The 20,258-nt window shown below is 48.0% G+C and overlaps 2 protein-coding genes across 9 annotated transcripts in view; one reads left to right on the top strand and one right to left on the bottom strand.

Moving 5' to 3' along the window:
• LOC108628995 (synaptic vesicle membrane protein VAT-1 homolog-like) overlaps positions 1-14,298 on the bottom strand; it is a 22,385-nt gene extending 8,087 nt beyond the window's left edge. The window contains exons 1-3 of one of the 3 annotated variants that reach the window (XM_026816914.1): positions 14,157-14,298; positions 13,407-13,786; positions 1,634-1,763 (exon numbers count right to left, since the gene is read on the bottom strand). In XM_026816914.1, coding sequence (XP_026672715.1) covers positions 1,634-1,763; positions 13,407-13,711 — 435 coding nt within the window. In that variant the 5' untranslated portion in view covers positions 13,712-13,786; positions 14,157-14,298. Of the gene's footprint in view, positions 1-1,633; positions 1,764-1,862; positions 1,997-13,406; positions 14,136-14,156 lie in introns of those variants that run through there. The other 2 variants (XM_018031291.2, XM_026816913.1) reach the window with 2 other exon arrangements.
• A 1,867-nt stretch (positions 14,299-16,165) lies between these two features.
• On the top strand, positions 16,166-20,235 carry puml (pummelig). 6 transcript variants are annotated; one of them, XM_018031294.2, is made up of 9 exons: positions 16,166-16,527; positions 16,934-17,097; positions 17,365-17,477; positions 17,901-17,977; positions 18,050-18,256; positions 18,557-18,880; positions 18,959-19,076; positions 19,152-19,338; positions 19,414-20,235. In XM_018031294.2, exons 3-9 carry the CDS (start codon positions 17,407-17,409, stop codon positions 19,648-19,650), a joined length of 1,221 nt encoding a protein of 406 aa, XP_017886783.1. In that variant the 5' UTR covers positions 16,166-16,527; positions 16,934-17,097; positions 17,365-17,406; the 3' UTR covers positions 19,651-20,235. The 6 variants fall into 6 exon arrangements, 5 of the variants coding, with proteins under 5 accessions (XP_017886783.1, XP_017886785.1, XP_017886784.1 ...); XR_001916817.2 differs by lacking the exon at positions 16,166-16,527 and having other exon boundaries at positions 16,729-17,097; positions 19,414-20,013; positions 20,098-20,235; XM_018031296.2 differs by lacking the exons at positions 16,166-16,527; positions 17,365-17,477 and having other exon boundaries at positions 16,730-17,097.
• The last annotated feature ends 23 nt before the right edge of the window (positions 20,236-20,258 follow it).

The raw sequence follows: 20,258 nt of genomic DNA, 5'->3' as shown, positions 1-20,258 counted from the left end.
GTCAATAACTCCCAAACCGTTGGACATACGGAAAAATTGCATTAGACCTTTCTTATAGAGGACGACGAGATCTACAATTTCCATGTAAAAATTTTTCGCTAGCGACAATAGTTAACGAGTAATTTGCAAAAAACTGTTTTTTCGTTTTTCATCAATAACTCGTTAAATATTGAGGCTAGCGAAAAATTTTTATACAGAAATTGTAGATCTCGTCGTCCTCTACAAGAAAGGTCCTATGCAATTTTTCCGTATCTCCAAGGGTTTCGGAGTTATTGAGGAAAAACGAAAAAATTTTCCAAAAGTCCGCCGTTTCGACGCTGGGATGGTCGGATTTTGTCAACATCAATAAAATGCCATATAATCATATGTAACTCATTAAATATCGACGTTGGAAGGAAAACAACTTTTATTTGAAGCATTTTTCGCAATTTTGAAAAAAAAAATTTGTCGTCAGCGTCAATACTTAATTGGACATTTCCTTCTATACTGTTTAACCCGTAGCTATTTATTATTAGCATTATTCTTCCGACGTCTGATTTCTTTTTAATTATAGGAAATGCGTTTTTCTAAGATACATAAACTTTCGGGATTGACTGTATAGCCAATACATCCTTAACTTAGCACAGTCGCAGAGCGAAGCGCAGCCATTGCAAAATTGCTGCTTAAACAATGTGGGCCGATTGCTCGGGTAACGGCGCGCGAGGAACGAAACTGCTGTTTCCACGATGCTTCGCAGATTTTTCTAAGAACTTTCGTCTCACACAGTAGACAGTTTTGCTCTTGAATTTCAATGAACCTGAGAGGCAGAGACCTTTGGCAGAGAACAGACGGTAAAAACCTTGGAAGGAAAAGATCTCTGAAGCACCCCCGCCGTCAAACGGTAAACGGTCGCGGTTGGTCCCCGAAAAAAAAGAGAGTATCCCGCGGCGCGACACTCCGCCGTAGCCCGAAGGAAACTCGTCTCGAAATAGTCGTTCCGCGTTCACCCGTCGGCCTTGAATTTTTCACCCAGTAATCTTTCCGCAAGGGTGGAGTCCCACCACGGTACTTTTCCGAATCCGCGTCTCAGTACACGCCCGAGGAAACCGACTCTCACCCTTCCCAGTGGCAGGGTGGTCTATTTTCGCGACTAGCGAGGTCACGGAGGGAGGCTCAGGGTCAGATGCTCGACACGTGTAAACGACCGTGCGTCTGACTTGGCTCAGACTCGACACTGACAGAGTCCGCGCGGGTGCCACGGATCTTTTGAAATTCGACAAGAGCAAAACTGATTGCGACTGTGAAAAAAGAATGTATTTTACGAGCGAGAAGGGAATCGCGTGGAAATGGATACAGAGCTAGCGGGGCTTCGAGATAATACGTTCTACGCAGAAAAAGGAAGCCCCCGCCCCCTTGGCTCTGCGTAATTTCCATTTATTAACATATCGAGAGCGACCCTCCCGTAGACGTTTCACAGATGTTTCGACGGTAAATCGTAGCACAGGGTGGCTCTCACAGCAGTTCCGGTACCGATCATTGTACGAGTTCCGTACGGAACTCCGCGAGGAAGATGAACGATCGAACGAAGCGACCCGAGATCTCGGCCGGGGACGACAATGGACAAAAATGATGGACGCGCGACAGGTCGGCTCACTTTAAAGTTCTCCACGCCCTCGCCGACTTGCTCGATGTCTCCTGCGCACTCGGATCCCATGATAAAAGGGGTTTTCGGTGGGGAATCGATAGCGCCCTGCCTGGCCATCAGATCTTGGAAGTTGAGTCCGCTGAAAAGAGACGAACACGGTTCGTGTGAAAAGTCTTGCTCATCAAGCGGCAAACAAACGTGACAATTAAATTTCAACGTATATACAAAGGGCACACACGATCTTTGCTCGTTCTGTGGTAACCGGCAGTTTTCGAATCGGACGCTGGACAAACGTTTGAAACTCGACCCCCGCGGAGGAGTATGCCGATCGTCGTGCAACGTAATTGCAGGTAGCATTGAACCACGGACCGTCGGTTTCTCAGGTGAGTAACGAGCGAGGCGGTGGCGGCGACGATCGATAGAGATAAAATATTCGTGTGGGTATAGCATTGGCGCCGGTTTTCCAGGAAGCCGGAGACCGGTGGCGGTTCTGATAAAAGCGCACGTCGACGTTCCACGGTCCCCAACGCGAGAGAGAGCGTTGCGTGCGACGCCAGGCGTCGGTCTAGGCGTCCTGGCGCCTTTACCCTCTTTCATTCTCCGTCGGTGGAGGGTCAAACTCCAAGGAACGTACTTAGATAAACGCGTGTATTTATACGCGTGTAGGTTGGTTCTCGGTTCGCGTGGACCACGGCCGAAACGATCCCTGCGATCTCCTCTGAACGTGAACGTGAACCAACAGGTTCGTTCTCGTCACGGAGAAATCGTACCTCGATCTTGGACGATCTAAGTAGTACTTACTAAAGTAGCGAAATACATATAAAGAAAGTGATCGCTTCTGTTCAGGTTGCGACGCGCGGGTGCCACGCTCCTGCAGGTAGGCCGACCCGAGAGGAACGCGCAGCTGCCCTTGGCCTCGGAAAAAGCCAACATTAGAAACGGGCAATCGGACGAGAGAAGAGGGACAGAGAGGAAGCAGGCCTGATACGTGTATCGTCCCGAACGGAAGTGGAACGCATAATGCGATCGTCGCTCCCTATCAGCGGGGGATTACTCGGTTCGCTACAAATAAACAACAGAACGAAAGGGGATTTTTCGGTAGGAACACGTGTACGTTCAGGTCTTCTCATCGCTCGCTACGATTCGTCACGAGAGACGTGATGATGATATGAAACAGCGTCGAGCAGGGAACCTCCCCGCGGATTACTCTCCCCTCCCCTTATTTTTCCTCACACGATTATTCCCGGAACGATGAAACGATGAAACGATGAAACGATGAAACGATGAAACGACGAAGAGAAAGAAACCGCGGACAGTATCATCATCGTGGAAAGACGTCGAATCAGAAAATTGTTATCAATGACTCGCGCGAGTCACGCGATTTCCTGGGAATAATTAGTACGGTGAATCATTGCGGTACGCGCGCAGAAAGAGTATCGCTCTTCCCAGATAGAGAAAACTCGTAAATGCGTCGATGAATAATTAATACGGTTCTGCGATTAGTAATGGGTCGTAGTTGGTCGTAATGGCGAATCTAACGAGTATTCGTTCATCTGTTTGATAACAGCGTTCCATCGAATATAAAACTCGTACGAAGGACGCGTAAAACGATAATGATCACCTTTAAACGTTCAGAGATCTAGAGAGTGAAATTTAATTAGACTCGAGACACTTGCATTAGTTGTATCGAACCCTCCGCGGGAGGGGTTTAGTCGATAATCAAAAGTTCATTCTGGCAATGGACATTATCCCCGTTGTCATTTAGCAGAAGCCTCGATGAACGAGGAGTTCTCGATGAAAAGCGGATTGAACGCGACGGAATCCGACGGTGAAACGCAATAATAGCAGGATTTATCGACAGGCTGGCCCGACCGCCCGACAACGACCGGGTGCAACGTTCGTAGTTGGACGTGCATTCAACACGACCAGTGTCTCGTCGTTTCGTCTCCTAAGTATTTACGTTCGATTTTCGCGAAGGAGACGTCGTACGTGTTACACACGCGGGAACTGTGTCAACGGAACGACACGGTTCCCGATCCGCCGAGCAACGCCGCGGATCTATCGGCGTGAAAACGACATTCCCGCGATCGAAAACAAATGACACGGGCTCGATTCGGTGTTTACCCTTGTTCCCATCTTCCTGTCGTACAGCCACAGGGTGCAGCACGACGGCGGCACGATTTCGCGAAAGTTATGAAACATCTAGAACGAACGGTTCTCCTCTGTTCCCGTTGCCTAACGGCCCCGCGAAGCGTAACGCGTTCCACGACTATTTCTCTTCGTAAATTCTTATCGTACGTTCTCGTACACAAAAACCGGGAAGGATCCGACGGTGTCGATCGGGACGCAAATCGAGAAGAGAAACGATCGAAACGAGAATGGTAGCGTGCGCTCTCTGACCGAACAAATTCTAGTATAAGTAGAGTGAGCTCACGCGTTAACTAAACAGATGGTAAGAAGTTGAAACTCGAGTCTTGAAGCCGAGACCTGTCCCCGACCGTTCGTTGTTCCTTCTGTTTTTTTCTTTCTCGAACGGGAAAATGTGGCAGACGAAGTCGCGATCGGAGGGCAGGGCGAAAAGAAGGAAGGCTCCCGAAGCCAGGAGCTGTGGGACTGGTACGCGAGCCTCGGTTCGCGATCGCTTAATTCGTTTAAATTGCATGGAATCGAGGGGAATAATTTTCTCGGTTCTTGGCACCGGCCGGCAGTCGTTGCACGGGAGGAGGAACGACGAGCATCGTGGACGACGACATGCAACGACGCACCCCAGGGTCACGCACACCATGTGCGCGGATAAAACGAAGACAACCGAGGAGAGGGAGAACGGGCGAGAGAAAGCGAAAGCGAAAGCGATCCGGCGAGCGAGGAGGACAGGCGAAAGGGGAAGAAGCAAAAGGAAGTAAAAGGATGAAACAAAGAAGTCGAGCGAGGGGGCAAAGTGAAAGTCGAGGGAAGAACCTCTTTCGGCACTCGATATTAAAATGTTTCTTACGTTGAGCACGTCACGTTTTCTACGAGCTCGGCGTTCCGCAATTTCGCTTCTCTCTGTCCATCTCCACGGACACGGACGCGACACCTTTCTGATTAAAAACGGTAAAGGAGAGAGACCCTGGCCACCGGTCGGAACGAGATGAACGAGTTCGATGAACGCGCATCGCGCGGTAAGAACCGAAGGGACCAAAAGACGGGGACTGAACCACTGAACGCGTATCGGTCGATTTCAAATGCAATTGCCATTGGACGTCGCGTCGCCGCGCGATAGATGCCAGCCGGATAGGCGTGCGTATACCTGCTGCGTGGCGATCCGATCGATCGACGGGGGAAGACGTCGGGGCGCCTGCGAAATCGTACCCTCCCGACGAAATCGCATGCACGAATCTCGCGTGACTCGCCGTGCGACTCTAACGACCTACGCGCGCGTATCGATCGGGTCGGCGTCGATCGAGTCCGTGGCGAGAGCCGTGGCCCGATCGTCTGGCGACGCGACGCCCTAATTGCGAGTACCCGTGGGGGCTCGGGTGAGGCTGAAAAAGCTGATGTGCGCGCATCGATTTTCACGGGGCGACCGACGTCCGATGGGAATCGAAACTATTCGAAACCATGTTCCCCCGTTCGTCTTTCCCAGCGGAGAGACGTGCAACGCCGATCTCGTCACGTGTCTCCGCGCACCCGCTATAAATAAATCCGGTCGTACGTCCGCGTTTCTTACGGTAGCCGGGGAGCAGCTGGAACGATGACCGGCCGTCGATCGGCACGAAACGAAAACGTTACCTTTCCAATTTTATTTTCCACGCGCCTACTTAACGCGGCGAGCGAGTCGACTGCCCGCTACGTTCTCGATGACCCTGCGCCGCTATCGGCGACCTCCACTTGCGCGATCGTTTCCTTCGATCGTCTCTTTGGGGGAAGGTTGAGAGAACGGAATGCAAGAAATTCCTCGATGCTTCTGGTTCAATTAGAATTGACCGTGACGATTCTCGAGTCATGACCGTGGGACCCGAGGGACGACGTTCACTCGCGACAATTAATAGGCTTCTGAGCAGAAACGCGTTACCGCCAATTATCGTTCCCTTCCACTTCCGTAGAAGCGGTCGATCTCAGCGTTGCGGTCTTGCCGAGTAGCCCTCGCGAGATATTGTTCCTATCGATTTTATGAAGAAAAACCGCAGCGGTAAATTTAACTTGACTGCGCTTATGCGGCATTATATGTAATTGCGACTGCGGAATTGTACGTAATTCCTAACGACATGCCATTTGATCCGGAGCGAGATATTGGCCGCTGGCGTGGCTCTAGGCTCGCACACGAGTCGCACAAACGATCGACCGTTAATTATTATTAGCAAAGGGTCAGAAGTACGTCGATGCCCGTAGCTACGTGAGACTGAGTGAGCTGCAACGTGAATTTGATCGGACGACTCTTGGTTGGTTGTTGGACGCGGCCGGCGTAGAAGACGAATCGGAAGTCGAGGGATGACACGAGATATCATTTCAATATGGTTTTTCGTTCAATTTGGTTGTTCGTCGATGAGACGTACGGTTCGCGAGGGTTTAGCCACGTTTTACGTGGCAAGAATGGAAAAACACGACGCAGAAGGCGAGTAAACACACGCGGCGGCCAATAATTATTTAGCACGATGATAGATGACCTCGCCGTCATCGAGAAGTTATCAATTGTTTTGAAACCGGTCGATACAGGGGCTCTTTGTTACTTTTTATCGGGGCTACTCCAATGAGAACCGTGCGTAACTTTCGACCACGCTGGAAATCCCTTCTGGGTAACGGTTTCCCTTTTTTCCGTTCGTTCAGGCATCGACCTCGACGAACGCTGAACTCGTGACGTCCCGCTAGTAGGAGATCGATCGAACCGTCGCCGCCGCCGACGGGACGGGACTGACGGGAGAGAGAATCCAATCTTGTCAGTCGCGTTCGATCCTAGCTCATCAGATGCTCCACGATATCGTGACCAACCGTCCCTTCGCCGATTTCTGCTCGTACGAGCTCTCGTGTAATCGTCGACATCGACGATTCCTTCGAACAACGGTTTCCAGCTGGCTGCCGGATACGTGGTACGTATCGGAGTTAGCCAAACCGGAGGGAAATCAATTCGCTCCCAGGAGCAGCGCTCTCGACCGAAATAGATCCTTCGTTCTAGCATGGAGCGCGCGCGCGCGTCCCCGATTCGAAAGGACGCGGGGCAGTTAACGCGCAGGAAGTAGCCAGGATTCGCTCCCCCTCAGCGTGTTGTCTCTTCTATTTCCACCATTTCCGTGGCTCCCTGCAGCTGCCGACGACGAGTGCTTCCTTTCGATCTCGCGATCATCGCCCGAACCAGCGTTCCATGGTGAACATTTACTCGGTTGGTCGTACGAAAGAATTCGAACCTGGTAATTAGGCGAACCGTTTCTTTCTACCGCGTCACGCTGTTCGCGCGTCGTTCGTTCTACCCCTCGGGGCTGGCGATCAATTCTCGACCGACGATCTTGTGTAATCGGGTCTATTGCCATTTTCGAATATTAGGGCCAGCCAGAAAGAATTCGTCGACGACCTGAATAGGCCAATTGATTAAAGCGAGCCCGCCGGAAAACGAAAGATCTGGGGTTCGGTCAATGTCCTTTCCCTCTCTGTTCAACGAGCGCAATTCACAGTGTCCGGTATTCGTGAAATAGATTTCACTCGAAGATGAAACGAACGAAACAAAGAATGCGAAGCCTAATTATGAACAGATGCGCTGCCGTCATTGCCGCCGCCGCCGCAGCCGTTTTAATTCCAGCGTATCGGCGTATCGCGTTACAACCAACATCCATATGGAAATACGTATTATAATTGCTGGCATCGATCGGTAGCGGATATTGACAATTAGAAATTACGTGGCGACATACGTCGTCCGCGTACGTTGCCTCAAATTATACGGGACGTTTACTCCTCCGTGGCGAAAGATGAGTCAAAGATCGATCAGTGAGAGTCAAGCGTGAAAACGCAGAGGACAAAACGGTCGTTACTGCACAGCTATTATCCAGCTGTAAACATCTTTTGATTAGGCGTAATCTATTGAAACACCCGGTATACGAACGAGCAGATGTATCGTACGAAGAATTCGAACGGTAAGAACAGCTGCGGGTCCAAATGCGTGCTGTTATTGTTTTTCTGACTCACGGCTCACGACTGGTAATAGTGGAATGTCAACAGAAGTGTCGTTCCTGTCCGGCGAACGGACTACAATCCATTTCACATTCTACGTACGTACATACGTATTAAGTATGTACATACATCACTCTCTGACGGCCGTCGCTATTGGCAGCAGACTCGAAAAACTTGTGCAACGAAGCGACGCGAACAGATCAGTTTCAATCGGAAATTCTTAATCACTTTCGACGCTGTTCTCACCGATTTTTCAATCGGAACCTTGAACGGGGCGGGTTTCGACTTGCGATGCGGTCTCGGAGGTTTCATCGTCTACCATGAATTTCGTGCGCATGCATATAACTTATATCGGCGGAGCGGCTGGCTGCTACGCGTGCTGGGAGGGGTGCTGAAAATACGGGTGTGGTTCGATCAATACGGACGTCCCATGGATCTATCGGTGCGTACACCGCGCACAGGTATAATCCTTGTCAAGGTGACTCACCCCGACGATCGTCTGACTTTCCATTAACCGAGTCACTCGTCTTTCAAAGAAATTTACTCGACGAAAATCGAGACTCGTTGCAGAGTTGCTAGAACGATCAGCAACCAACTGTTTCGCGTTCGGTTTTGATCGATGTCACAAATCCAGTCGTGCATAAATCCGCCTACAAGAAAAAATTGTTGAAATGCGTTATCCCGTGGATCCCGAGAATACCGAGCGATTCAATGGCAAGGAACAGTAAGTAGGGAAGGGTCGATATTTTTATCGGATATTTTTACGTAGGCACCCGTAGCACGGAGGAAATTTACCAGTGAAATCGACTGGAAACGAGGCTTCAGCAGATATCACGGTATATCGGGGGCCATTGAATGGCGTCCGTTCAGTTTCCCATAGCCGGGATATTAAGACCTCGTTAACGCGATAAACCGGGCTAGTCAGAAATAATGGTGCCTTTCATTAGGCACGCCGGAAGGTTGCGTGTCCAACTTACTGCACAACCACGTGTACCCCCGGACCGCCGCCATCCGGACGATCTATTATCCTGTAAATCCAGTTTTGTTTCGCGCATTCCGAGTCCAGTTATGCGAGTAGTGATTCGTTCGCAACGCTCCCTTTTAACTTAACGGAATCGCGCATTATATACTCTTTCATCTCGGTTGATAATCGGTTTCACCGACGAGACACGATACGACACCTCGAATTGCTCTCCTCGTCGTCGATCGGATCGTCGAGCGCCCGTGCGAGAACCGACAGAACAATTCGAAGGTAGAGAGACTCTCGAACGGTAGTCGTTACAGAGGAAATTGAGCGTGACGCGTTGGAGAGAGCAATGGGAAGACGTCGAACGGTTTACACGACTGCTACTCAAATATTAGATTGGCAAATATTGGACGTGCAGCTGTTTATTCGCGCAAAAGTGTACACTGCCTGATAATTCCAGGTCATTGTAAGTTTATCGTGGCGCATACGTTTCCTCCCCACCCCGGCGACGGCGGCGGCGGCGGCGGCGCACATAAATTTGAATTCCATGACGGTCGAATGGAACGCAATATTTTTCTACACCTCCATATTTATTCCCGGGCGACCGCGTCGTCTCATCGGAAATCACTTGAAACGCTGGGCAACTGATTACCCGATGGTTCCACCGGCTAATTAACATTCGCGCCGGGCCCTCGACGAACCGTCGAAATCGATCGGAGACCGGCGCGCACACGGTAAATCAGTTTGAAATCGCGCTCGCCAGCTCCCACGACCGGATTACAATAAGAGGATCAGACCGTGTACTTTCCTCGTATATAAATCTATCATTTAAAGCCGATGGCCACGCTCCCGAGATCGATGCATCCGAATCGGTTTTTACATTCCATTCCTCTCGGATCCATTAAAAAAAAAAATAGCACTCTGATCGATTAAAAGACGAGTATACCAAGTATGAAATGCTCGTACGATATTACGATGAAATCTGTTACAACAAACAATGAGACGACTCGACGATCTGCATCGATCAAACGCGTCGTTCGACGTTCCCAAGTGTCTAATAAGCGTTCACGCGTGGCGATCAAGAATCGTTCTATGAATCATACGGGCGGCGCGCGAGAGCTGCTCCCTGGCGAACGGCGAACGGCCGCGGTCACGGCGCGGAAAATTGTATCTTAGAAAAGCACGCGGATGAATTATCGTGTTATACTAATTCACTGGCCGCGCGTGCACGAGGAGCTACCGCGCGCGCGTTTATGCACCGGTACAGACGTGATGAACGCTCGACGAGTGTTTCGTATTCCTAGCGCGCGCGCTAACGAAATTTATGGCACCGTTTGCCATACGCCGCTGCGCACATAATGCAAAATACATCGTACAACGTTTCACGCGTACACCTGCTGTTCCTGTTGGTCGCGCTCGAATTTTTATCACGATCCTACGAAAAGAAGATCGAAAGCGTTGAAACGTAGCTTCCGAGTATACCTCTTTCTCTCTCTCCCCCGGGTCGACTTTGTCGGCGAGAGAAATTTGAGGAATGCGGAGAACGAGGCAGATAATCTGTGGAAAAACAAAGCTCTCTACGGTAAAAGGGGAAAAGCGTCTGAATCTGATAAACCGATCGGTCATTATCATTCGTCGACTTTATGGCGATGACTCATAGTCAGTCCGTAAACGATACACATACCATAATTTCTCATGTTTTATTGCCCTTTAGTTCTTCTATCTGTCGACGATCTCGCGTACACTTTTAAGCGTGCACGAAAGGAACCTCGTGAAACTTATTCGAGTTTAACGTTCGAGACCTCCCCTCCGAGCAGATCCGTCCGTCGAACACTTTCACAGACGTATCTTTCAATTAGCCAAGCCACACCCTTCGGCAATCTTTTGTGAGTCGAAGGAAAAGGAGAAACCGAAAGAGAGCGGGAAAGAAAAAGAGCGACGGGGGAAAATGTTCATGTTTCTCTCGAGAAGGGTACCCTGTCTAGTTTTTACTCTTCCCGCGTCCGATGAACCACTTATGAACCAGGCGTACTTCCGGCCTCCGCCGAAGCTCTTCGAGAGCACGTAGAAACACTCCGAACGAGGAAAAAAAAAAGTTGTGCCCTCCAAGTGCACGTAGAATCGAAGAGAAATGTAAAACAGTGAAACACGTTCGAAAGATGCGCGTACGCATACAGTGTTCGTCATCCGAGTCTCTACGTAATGAACAGCTATCGCGTCAAAACGATTCTACCGATTGGTCGGTCTACTGCCGGTCGACGATCAATGCAGGAGATAGGAAATTTTCAAATGAAACCTGAATAGCCCGGAGGTAACGCGTCAATCCGATGAATGGTCTGTTTTAAAAATCCATACAACAACGGTTTGGCTACACGAGAAAGTGAACAGAGATATATTAAGACGGACGGGTCGGACGTGTTCACCCGCTGATAAGAGTTTGTTCTCTGCGATCGAAAGAGTCGGAACGCGTTTATCGACAAACACTTTGGTAAGGACAATCGAATTATCCGGAGCGGTCCGGATCTCTCTCTCTCTCTCTCTCTCTCTCAGCGAATTCGAACGAGACTCTCCTCTCGGCGTCGGCCGTGTACACTGTGACATACGTGAATACGTGTGTCCACTACACGCCGAGGGTGCCACAGCCGGCATCGAACGTGTGTAACGAACGTCTGTAGTCGTGCAGCAGACAAATTCATTCGAGCCAGCAGCATTGGCAGCGTGATATCTTTCTATGGGGGCTATTTTCTCATCAATCCCAATTGCTTTTATGAAACGTGACTCACGCGTGAAAAGGTCCGCACGCCGCGAGGCGAGCCCGACTCTCCCTCACGCGTCTACCCCGACCTCTTCTCTCTTCAAATCCACAATGTACCTACTACACCCATATACGGTCATTCTTTTTCAGAAAGAACAAAAATCGAGAATGGTCGATGCGAGATGCGTCTCTTTTTCTTATAATTCACGATCGACGGTCTATGTATAGGCAACACCAGTTTCCTAGCTCGAAACTGTTTTCAAACTACCGTTCTACATACGTACAATCGTCTACCTCCACGTAAACATTGAACAACGCTTATCGCGAACATCGAAAAGGAAACGTTGTTTCTTTCTAAAACTGTGGGGAGGAGAAACGAATGCTCGTACAGACCTTTTCCTTTCATGAGGCGATGACGATTTCTGACCGTGTAACAGTAAGTTTTCTGTCCGGTGGAGAAAATCGTAAAATATGTTAGCAGCATATGGATATCGCGAGCGTACTTTCTAAAATCAAACTCCCTCGAACGCGATGAACGCGATGAACGCGATTAAAATGAACAGAACTCGAACCGTCGCGGGACTAAGACATATATATACCCATTCGCTGTTTGCAACGGTGCGACACGGGCACGGATAGTCACGGTTTATCATTTGCAAATTAACCTGACGTTACGTCAAAGTACAGTATCGTAAAAAGTCGAAAAGGAAAGCGACGCATACTCATTGCTCGACGTCGAGACCCATTAGAATCTCAATTCGGAGCTACCTGCATTATGTTCACAGCGCTTAATGGACGAAATAAAGCGTTCCATAATATCATTTCAGGCATGCACGTGCATTAACGGCCACCCGGGTCTGGCTAATAATCCTTTTTCCCACGTCTGAATTAATGGATCGCTCTAGCGGGCTATCAGACGCGGTTTGCCGAAACCAAGCAATTTCCGACATGCTAATTCTGGACTCTTTACGACGTTCTCGGTTAAAACGGATAATTATTGGTAATCTCTGTTGATCACTTGGAGCGACGTTGTATTTGCTCTTCGAAAACATAGACGAGAGACAGAAAAATGTACGGCGGAACGCGTCGCAGTAAAACGCAGACGGAGTCGACTATGGCTTATCAAACTCTGTTTCGCGTATCTACGAATGCACGCCAAGACATTAAACGCACGGATAAGTATTCCATAAATGTAGTCGCCTATTTAACACGCAGGCCGTGCGTCCTTGGAAATACCGGATAGACACTTTTTCGTTCCGGCGACACCGCCGACTGATCTCTCGCAGCAAACGCGACGTATCATCGGCGGTTCGGCGAACAGAGAGAACTTCGGGAAATCAACAAAACTGAAAAACGCGTCTATGGACACGTTTAATTTTACAAGTTTTCATTGAAAATCCCGCAGGAGATTTTGTCCGTTTGCTGCGTGGCAATGAAACGTTAATTATCCAAGTCTCAGGAATAAACAGCACACTTTGAATTTCAAAGATGCGATAACCGATGATACACTATCTGTATTTATTGTTTCGTTGTCCGTGAATTCACGGTTCGAACGAATAACGGATCATCGGTACGTTCGAAAATCGAATCGATGGCGGACGAACGACAAGCTTATCGTGGAACTGCTCATCCATTTAAAAAAGCGACCATATTCAACGAGCTCCGACTGCTTTATATTCAAACGGGATAAGAGACGTTATCAAAATGTCGCCCGATTCCGTTAACGTCGCTCTTAATTAACTTCCTCTCCCTTTCGTCCGGTTCGCTCGGATTTCGCCAGTGAAACGCGAGGCACGCAGGCACGTAAGCCGAACCGATAACGACGACGCGATCGATAATACAATTTGTCAATCGTCTCCGTTCTCACGTTCGCACGTCCATTCTACCAGGCAGGATACAAAAAAATTGGCAAACAAACTCACCATGCTTTGACTCGGATAAGGACCTCTCCTTCGGCGAGGCCGGGCTCCGGCTTCCTCAGCGCCTTGACACTCTTTAGACCTCCGAAACCGTTCAGTACTATGGCCCGCATGTCCTTCGGCTCCGGCGTCGGTTTCTCCTCGCCGTTCTCCTTCGGTTTACTATCACCATCGCCGTTCTCCTCGACTTTCTTCTCCTCTTCTTTATTTTCTCTTTGCTCCTCGTTCTCGGGCTTCGACGGCGCCGCTTCCTGCGGTGGTTTTTCACCCTCGGCGCTCGGGCTTGTCTCGTTCTTGTCCTCTGCCATTTTTCTCGAAACGATTCTCTCGGTAAAAAGCGCGCGAACACCGACGAAAGTCTCTTTTTCTTCGAGAATACGTGTGTGTGTGTGTACTCGCAGAGCTTCGACGAGTTACTCGGATCGCGTATCGAAAACCTTAAGCACGTTTGCACCCGACGAGAGCCAACGTCGTTCTGTTCCGCGTAATTTTCTGGCACGGCACACAGTGGTAGGAACGCTCGCTCGCTCGCTCGCTCAGTGCCGGGTACACCGGCCGGTGACGCGCGCGGTGTTGCCGTTGCTTAGCAACCGCGCGCCCCTTCTAATCGACCAATCACATTATTCGCAGCCTACTCCTTCGCCTCCTTCGCCGACGTCGTTCGCCGGTCGCCGGTCGCGACGTTAAGCTGCGTCGCGCATAGTACGACAGGTGCCGCGAGTCGTAGAACATTATGTATATATATATATATATGTGTGTGTGTGTGTACTCGCAGAGCTTCGACGAGTTACTCGGATCGCGTATCGAAAACCTTAAGCACGTTTGCACCCGACGAGAGCCAACGTCGTTCTGTTCCGCGTAATTTTCTGGCACGGCACACAGTGGTAGGAACGCTCGCTCGCTCGCTCAGTGCCGGGTACACCGGCCGGTGACGCGCGCGGTGTTGCCGTTGCTTAGCAACCGCGCGCCCCTTCTAATCGACCAATCACATTATTCGCAGCCTACTCCTTCGCCTCCTTCGCCGACGTCGTTCGCCGGTCGCCGGTCGCGACGTTAAGCTGCGTCGCGCATAGTACGACAGGTGCCGCGAGTCGTAGAACATTATGTATATATATATATATATACTGTTCGCGATTAAAAACTAGTCCCCCTCTCTCGTGGAAAAAAGTATTTTTCCCTGTTTTTGACGATCGTCTTCTGACGCGAAGCGACGACCCCATAGAAAGTGAACGATGGGTCGTCCGACTTCCTAGAATCAATTTTAAATGCATACGTTCCAGAATCGTGGCATTGTACTACAATAATTACGAATATGCAGAGGGAAAAGCAAATGAACATGCCCTACCTCGACGAGCAATGTCATCAAGGACGTTGGTAAAAAATATAGCCGTACCGTTGTCTCATTGCCGGAATGTCCAGTCAGCGACCGTTATCATTTTTCCCGAGTGATAGGGCATGTTTTTAATAACATTTTACACGTGTGTACACTCGACGCGAGATCGACGATTATGATCAATAAACTCGTCGTGTACGCACAGGAACAGGTATCCCCGTAGCGTGAAAATGGCTGAAATCGATATGGTCGAACGCGGTATGTGCGCAAATTACATGGCCGGACGGAGTTTGTCGTTCGCAAATAAAACTTATACGAATCAAGCCGATTCCGATACTGATATAATTAATTTTCATCTGTGATGAAACACTTCTCGAGTAAAAATTATAATAATCAAAGCGTCCGAGAATGTAAATGAACCAGAGACGCGACAGAGGGGCACCGGAGTCTGAAGGATACGCCTTTGTGGCGTGAATCACCGACTCGGACGCGTCCGAGAAAAACTCGGTTCCTTTCGCATCGGTAGCTAACTGCGCCGTCGAAGAACAATGGGGAATGATCCGATAAACGCGAACCGCGTATTCGCGATACATTTGAAAACAAGCTTCGAAATGTATTCGCGAATTATCGATCGCGTTTAAACCACGTCGCGGGTTCTTCATTGTTTTCAGAGTGGGAGAATATGAAGAATTCCGAAATCTTCTCGAGGCTCGATACACAGAAGATCGGTAACTAATGAGAGTCGGAAATGATCTAACGAGGAACAGGAGGTGGTAAGTACGTACCAGGAAAAGCATTGGGAAAATGTTTATCTCGTCGGAGGTCCTCCCGGTCCTCCTCCTCCTGCTCAACTAAAAGTAGTGCCAGCAGACGACGCCCGAATTGCATGTGTATCCTTACGCCGTGCACATTATGCGTCGCGTCGAATAAACGAGTACATGTACATACACGAGACACGAAACAGCCGCATCCTGCCTCCTAAACCTGAATAGGCTCTTCGAAATGTAATCTTTTTCCTACCCTTCGTACACACTTTTAACTTTCACGATATTTTCTCTGACAACGATTGTCGAAATGAAAAATATATTACTATTTTAAGGGGTTAAGTTCTACCAGGCCTGGATCTCTGCTTCGTTCTCCTCGAATTTTTTAATTTGCCACGTGAAAATGAATATTTTCACGAGCGAATAAGCAGACGGAGGCGACGGATCGTAACGGGAAAACCGTCGACCATCGTACAAGTTTGAATTCCCGAAACAATTGGACCGAGTAATGAGAATCATGCGCGAGTGCAATGAGGATGTGCTGATTGGGATGAATGGCTCATATTGTCGGGAGAGCCAAAAGCACCCGGATAACCCAGAGCCTGCAGAGTACAGAGACTCTCTAATCATTACGAAATGTCTTGTCTGGTATTCCTCATTGTATCACGCTTACACTCTATTGCCTGTTACAAAGATACCGTGACCGTAGCATTAGTTTCGTTTATTTCATGAGAATATAAAGGACGGCGGGGATCATGTCGATCATTTAATTACCAGATAAGCTGAGACTGTACATACCGATTTATATTTCTAACCGTTTAAATATAAAGTCGATCAGCTGCCCCTCTCTCGGTGTCCATGTTCAAAGGTCTATCAATCTTTTTCGATAACGATGCGACACAGTGCTTATCTTTTAATTGTGCTTCACGAAAGACTTCCCTCTGAGCTACCATCTGTTTTGATAAAGTTCCATTCAGAGAAATAAAACAATACGAGAAAATATTTTGGGGAAAAAAGTGTTCAAATCGTAAGTATAGAAGCGCGATAAAAATTGGTCGTTAAATTCTATGAGATACATTCGACGAACCGATGAAAACGGAATCTGGTACTACTGAACGAGTTGACTTTGCATTTCTGAAAGAACAAGTCACGATAGCGCCGCACACGTAGGTGGTCGTCGCCCGAGTTTTTAGGTTACGTTACGCTCGTTTGTGACACTCTATCGTACATACATGACTCGAGGCAGACAGTGAATTGATAAAGCATAATTACTGGATGCCTTGAAACTGATACGCGTGCAACAACGTGACGATAAATCTGCGTATTTTCGCTTCGTTACGAGTGTGTCAGGAGCTCTCGTACTCCGTCTCCACGCAGTAGAATAGTAGGTGCATCGCATCAGCTGATTCTCCCACCCTTTTATGTTCCTACAGAAGTACCGAAGCAGGAGCAGGAATCGGCACCGAGTATAATAGAATTGGTTACGCAGAACTCACTGTTTTACCACTGTCAACAAAGAAATCGTCGTAAACGAACGGTGTACAGTGGAAGCGGTATAGAAGCCAATGGCAGATCATGAAGTTGTCAAATCGAAAAGGTACCGAAACAAATCTTACGATTAAACGCGTTCTCGTAGTTTAACTGTCATCCGTCTTTTCTGATTCCACGGGTCTCTCATTGATTTTTTCCGTCGGGCTCGGTCGGTTTGATCTTGGAACCGCTAGTTTACCGCAAGTCTCGGTGACGTTACATCATTGCGATTGCACGATCTTTCGTGTGAGAAATTCAAATAAGAAACAGACCCTCCCGATCTCGCTCCGTTTCGTCGTCGACGAAGACTGTCATTAATAGATCTGTATTATAGATATACGTATACGTGGATGTATCTCGTAATGATAGGTGTACGATGATATATAAGAGGGAAAAGATCATGGAAGTGAACGAATTAACTGTCACGTTGGGCTGTCGCATTTCAAGGTCACGAGCTGAACAATCTTAGCATGAGTAATCTTAACCAAAGAGACGTGTGTAATAGATTCGATTTGTGGTTTAGTTTATGTAAATGTGCATAGGTAATTCATCCCTTCTTGATTCACCCGTCGAGCGATTCATGTAGAGCGATTCAGCGGTCGCGTACTTCTGCTCGTCACGCTTGTCAAGATTGTCAATTTTTCAAGTTCAGTGTCATTTAAATCATAACACCACACGTCACATTCATACCACATAATAAAATGATTCGAATCAATGGTATGTACCTCGTTGAACGTTACTTTGAACCTTGCGTTTAATAAATAAATACTGTCGAAAGTTCATAGAGCACAACGTAGAATTAAGAAACGATAGCTTGTCGCTTCATCATTCGTATTTCGTAATTCATAACCGATTGTCTTTCTCCATTAGCTGGATTTGGGAATGGTTTAGCTGGTCTGGCACATCTTCAACTATGTTACGTGCTGCGGAGAAGAAAATTCTTTCATGTGAGTCCTTTTATCACGTGGATCCACTTACAGTCGGGAACAATTTTCCAACTTTTGTTTTGTACGGTACAGGTTTGAGGACCGCGTATCGAGGATGGTACGTCGACATAGGCCCGGTCGTGGGAACGTCTGATAAAATTTGGACCATTTCCCTCAACGAGGAATCGCCAAAGATACCGATCGTCCTGCTACATGGCTTAGGAGCAGGAGTAGCGTTATGGTGTCTAAATCTCGATGCACTGGCATCTCAAAGGCCAGTGTATGCCATTGACATACTAGGTAAAATCATACAGAGCAAGTTTTTAAACTTTATCTCTAATCTTACGATGACCAGACGACACGTATCTCACTCAAATCCGTACGTATGGTGCAATCATCGCGTAAGTGCGTATCATGTTCCAACATAGAACTTTTTGGAATCGCAATTGTGAGAAGAACAACGCTGCGCTTTCTTTCCTCTATATTTGCAATTCGCTATCGATGAGATTTCATCTCGCGTATAATTATTAAATATTATTTCGTTCTCCCACACGTCTCTCACAGGTTTCGCATAACACGTTTCGTTACTTCTATCCACAGGCTTCGGCAGAAGCAGTCGCCCCGTTTTCAGTAACGAAGCGCACGTGGCTGAGAATCAGCTGGTCCGTTCCATCGAGGAATGGAGGAGGGAAATGCAATTAGATAAATTCGTTCTGTTGGGTCATTCGATGGGCGGTTTTCTAGCGGCCTCGTACAGTATGCAACACCCGGAAAGGATCAAGCATCTGATCCTTGCCGACCCGTGGGGCTTCCCTGAAAGACCCGTAGAACGAATCGCGAGGGCACCCATGTGGGTGAAAGTTATAGCGTACATAATTGAACCGTTGAACCCGCTGTGGCCGGTGAGGGTAGCAGGGCCGTTCGGTTAGTTCGTCGCGAGATACCCGATCGAATCCATATCGTTGTGATCGATGATCTCAAGAACAATATCATTCTCTTCAGGGCAATGGTTGATCGAGAAAACGAGGCCGGATATAGTGAAAAAATTTGCGCCTGTACTGAAGGAGGACACGGCCGTGGTTTCGCAATATCTTCATCAATGCAATGCCCAGACACCGTCGTAAGTAATCGTTAAACGTATCGAGCTCAATGATCGTGTCTGTTTCGATTCGAATTCGATTTTACTTATGACAAGGGGCGAGGGTGCATTTCATGCGATGATGCAACACTTCGGTTGGGCTAAAAATCCTATTGTAAGAAGAATGGACAAGATAAATCCCGAGATCCCCATAACTCTACTGTATGGCAGTCGATCTTGGGTCGACAATTCGTCTTGGGAAACACTGAAGCTAGCTAGATCCTCGTCTTACATCAATGTTCAGGTACATACATATAAAGGTGGCAGTAGAAATGTAAATCGTGAAATCGACGATTGAACTATGTTTGCCATTTTCTAGGCGATAACGGGAGCTGGGCATCACGTTTACGCCGACAAGAGTGAAATTTTCAATAAATACGTACTGGAAGCGTGCAATGTGACCGATTCGATGTCCCATTTGACATCGTCGAACGTTCGTCCGAACGTTAAACCGTTAAGCGAGCAAGACGTGACGCTTGCTTTGCCGGAGGGTCTGGTTGACACGAAGGCCGTGCAGGAACAGGAATTGAACACGACGCAAACACGATCTAGTTGAAACTTAGCTTAAAACCTTTAGCGCTGAATCGTACTTGTTTGCTTTAACGCGCAGTCAAACTGCGTGACATGTGGTTTAGATTAGGTGTATGCGTATGTACAGCAAAACATACCAAACAGCAATCACGCGTTGACTAATATTATTGTACAATTTAATTTCTAATTTATACGTTTTATGCTGTTAATTTTGTAATTTATAACACGTTCACGATCGTTCCGAACGTAACGGTACACTCGCTCCTTAGTTTAAGTTCACTAATACAACGATGCTCACTCGCCGCATCACTCGAATCGCCGAATCCCGAATGAATCAGATGCCAATACTTTTCTTACGATTAGCGTCACGATTCCCTCTTTTACGAATGTAAGTACAAACGTGCACTTTAATGTAGGTAAATCCTAAGGAACAGTAACGGTAGGATTTTCACGCGACTATTTGTCATTGCAGAAGCGAGTGATATTCGATCGAATCGAATTAACGATGGGATCAATAATTTGGATGATAAACATCATGTTGTAAATCCTAGTGGAAAAATTGTACGTTCTGTACAGATGTAATATAGAATAAAATTACCTGTGAAACTGATCTGTATCCGTTGTTCGCAGTTG

This window comes from Ceratina calcarata, unplaced genomic scaffold (genome assembly GCF_001652005.2).
Source record: "Ceratina calcarata isolate Rehan_Ccalc_2016 unplaced genomic scaffold, ASM165200v1 scaffold551.2, whole genome shotgun sequence".
NCBI classification, from domain to species: domain Eukaryota; kingdom Metazoa; phylum Arthropoda; class Insecta; order Hymenoptera; family Apidae; genus Ceratina; species Ceratina calcarata.
Note: the sequence above shows the minus strand (reverse complement) of the source record. Positions and strands in the feature narration are given on the sequence as shown.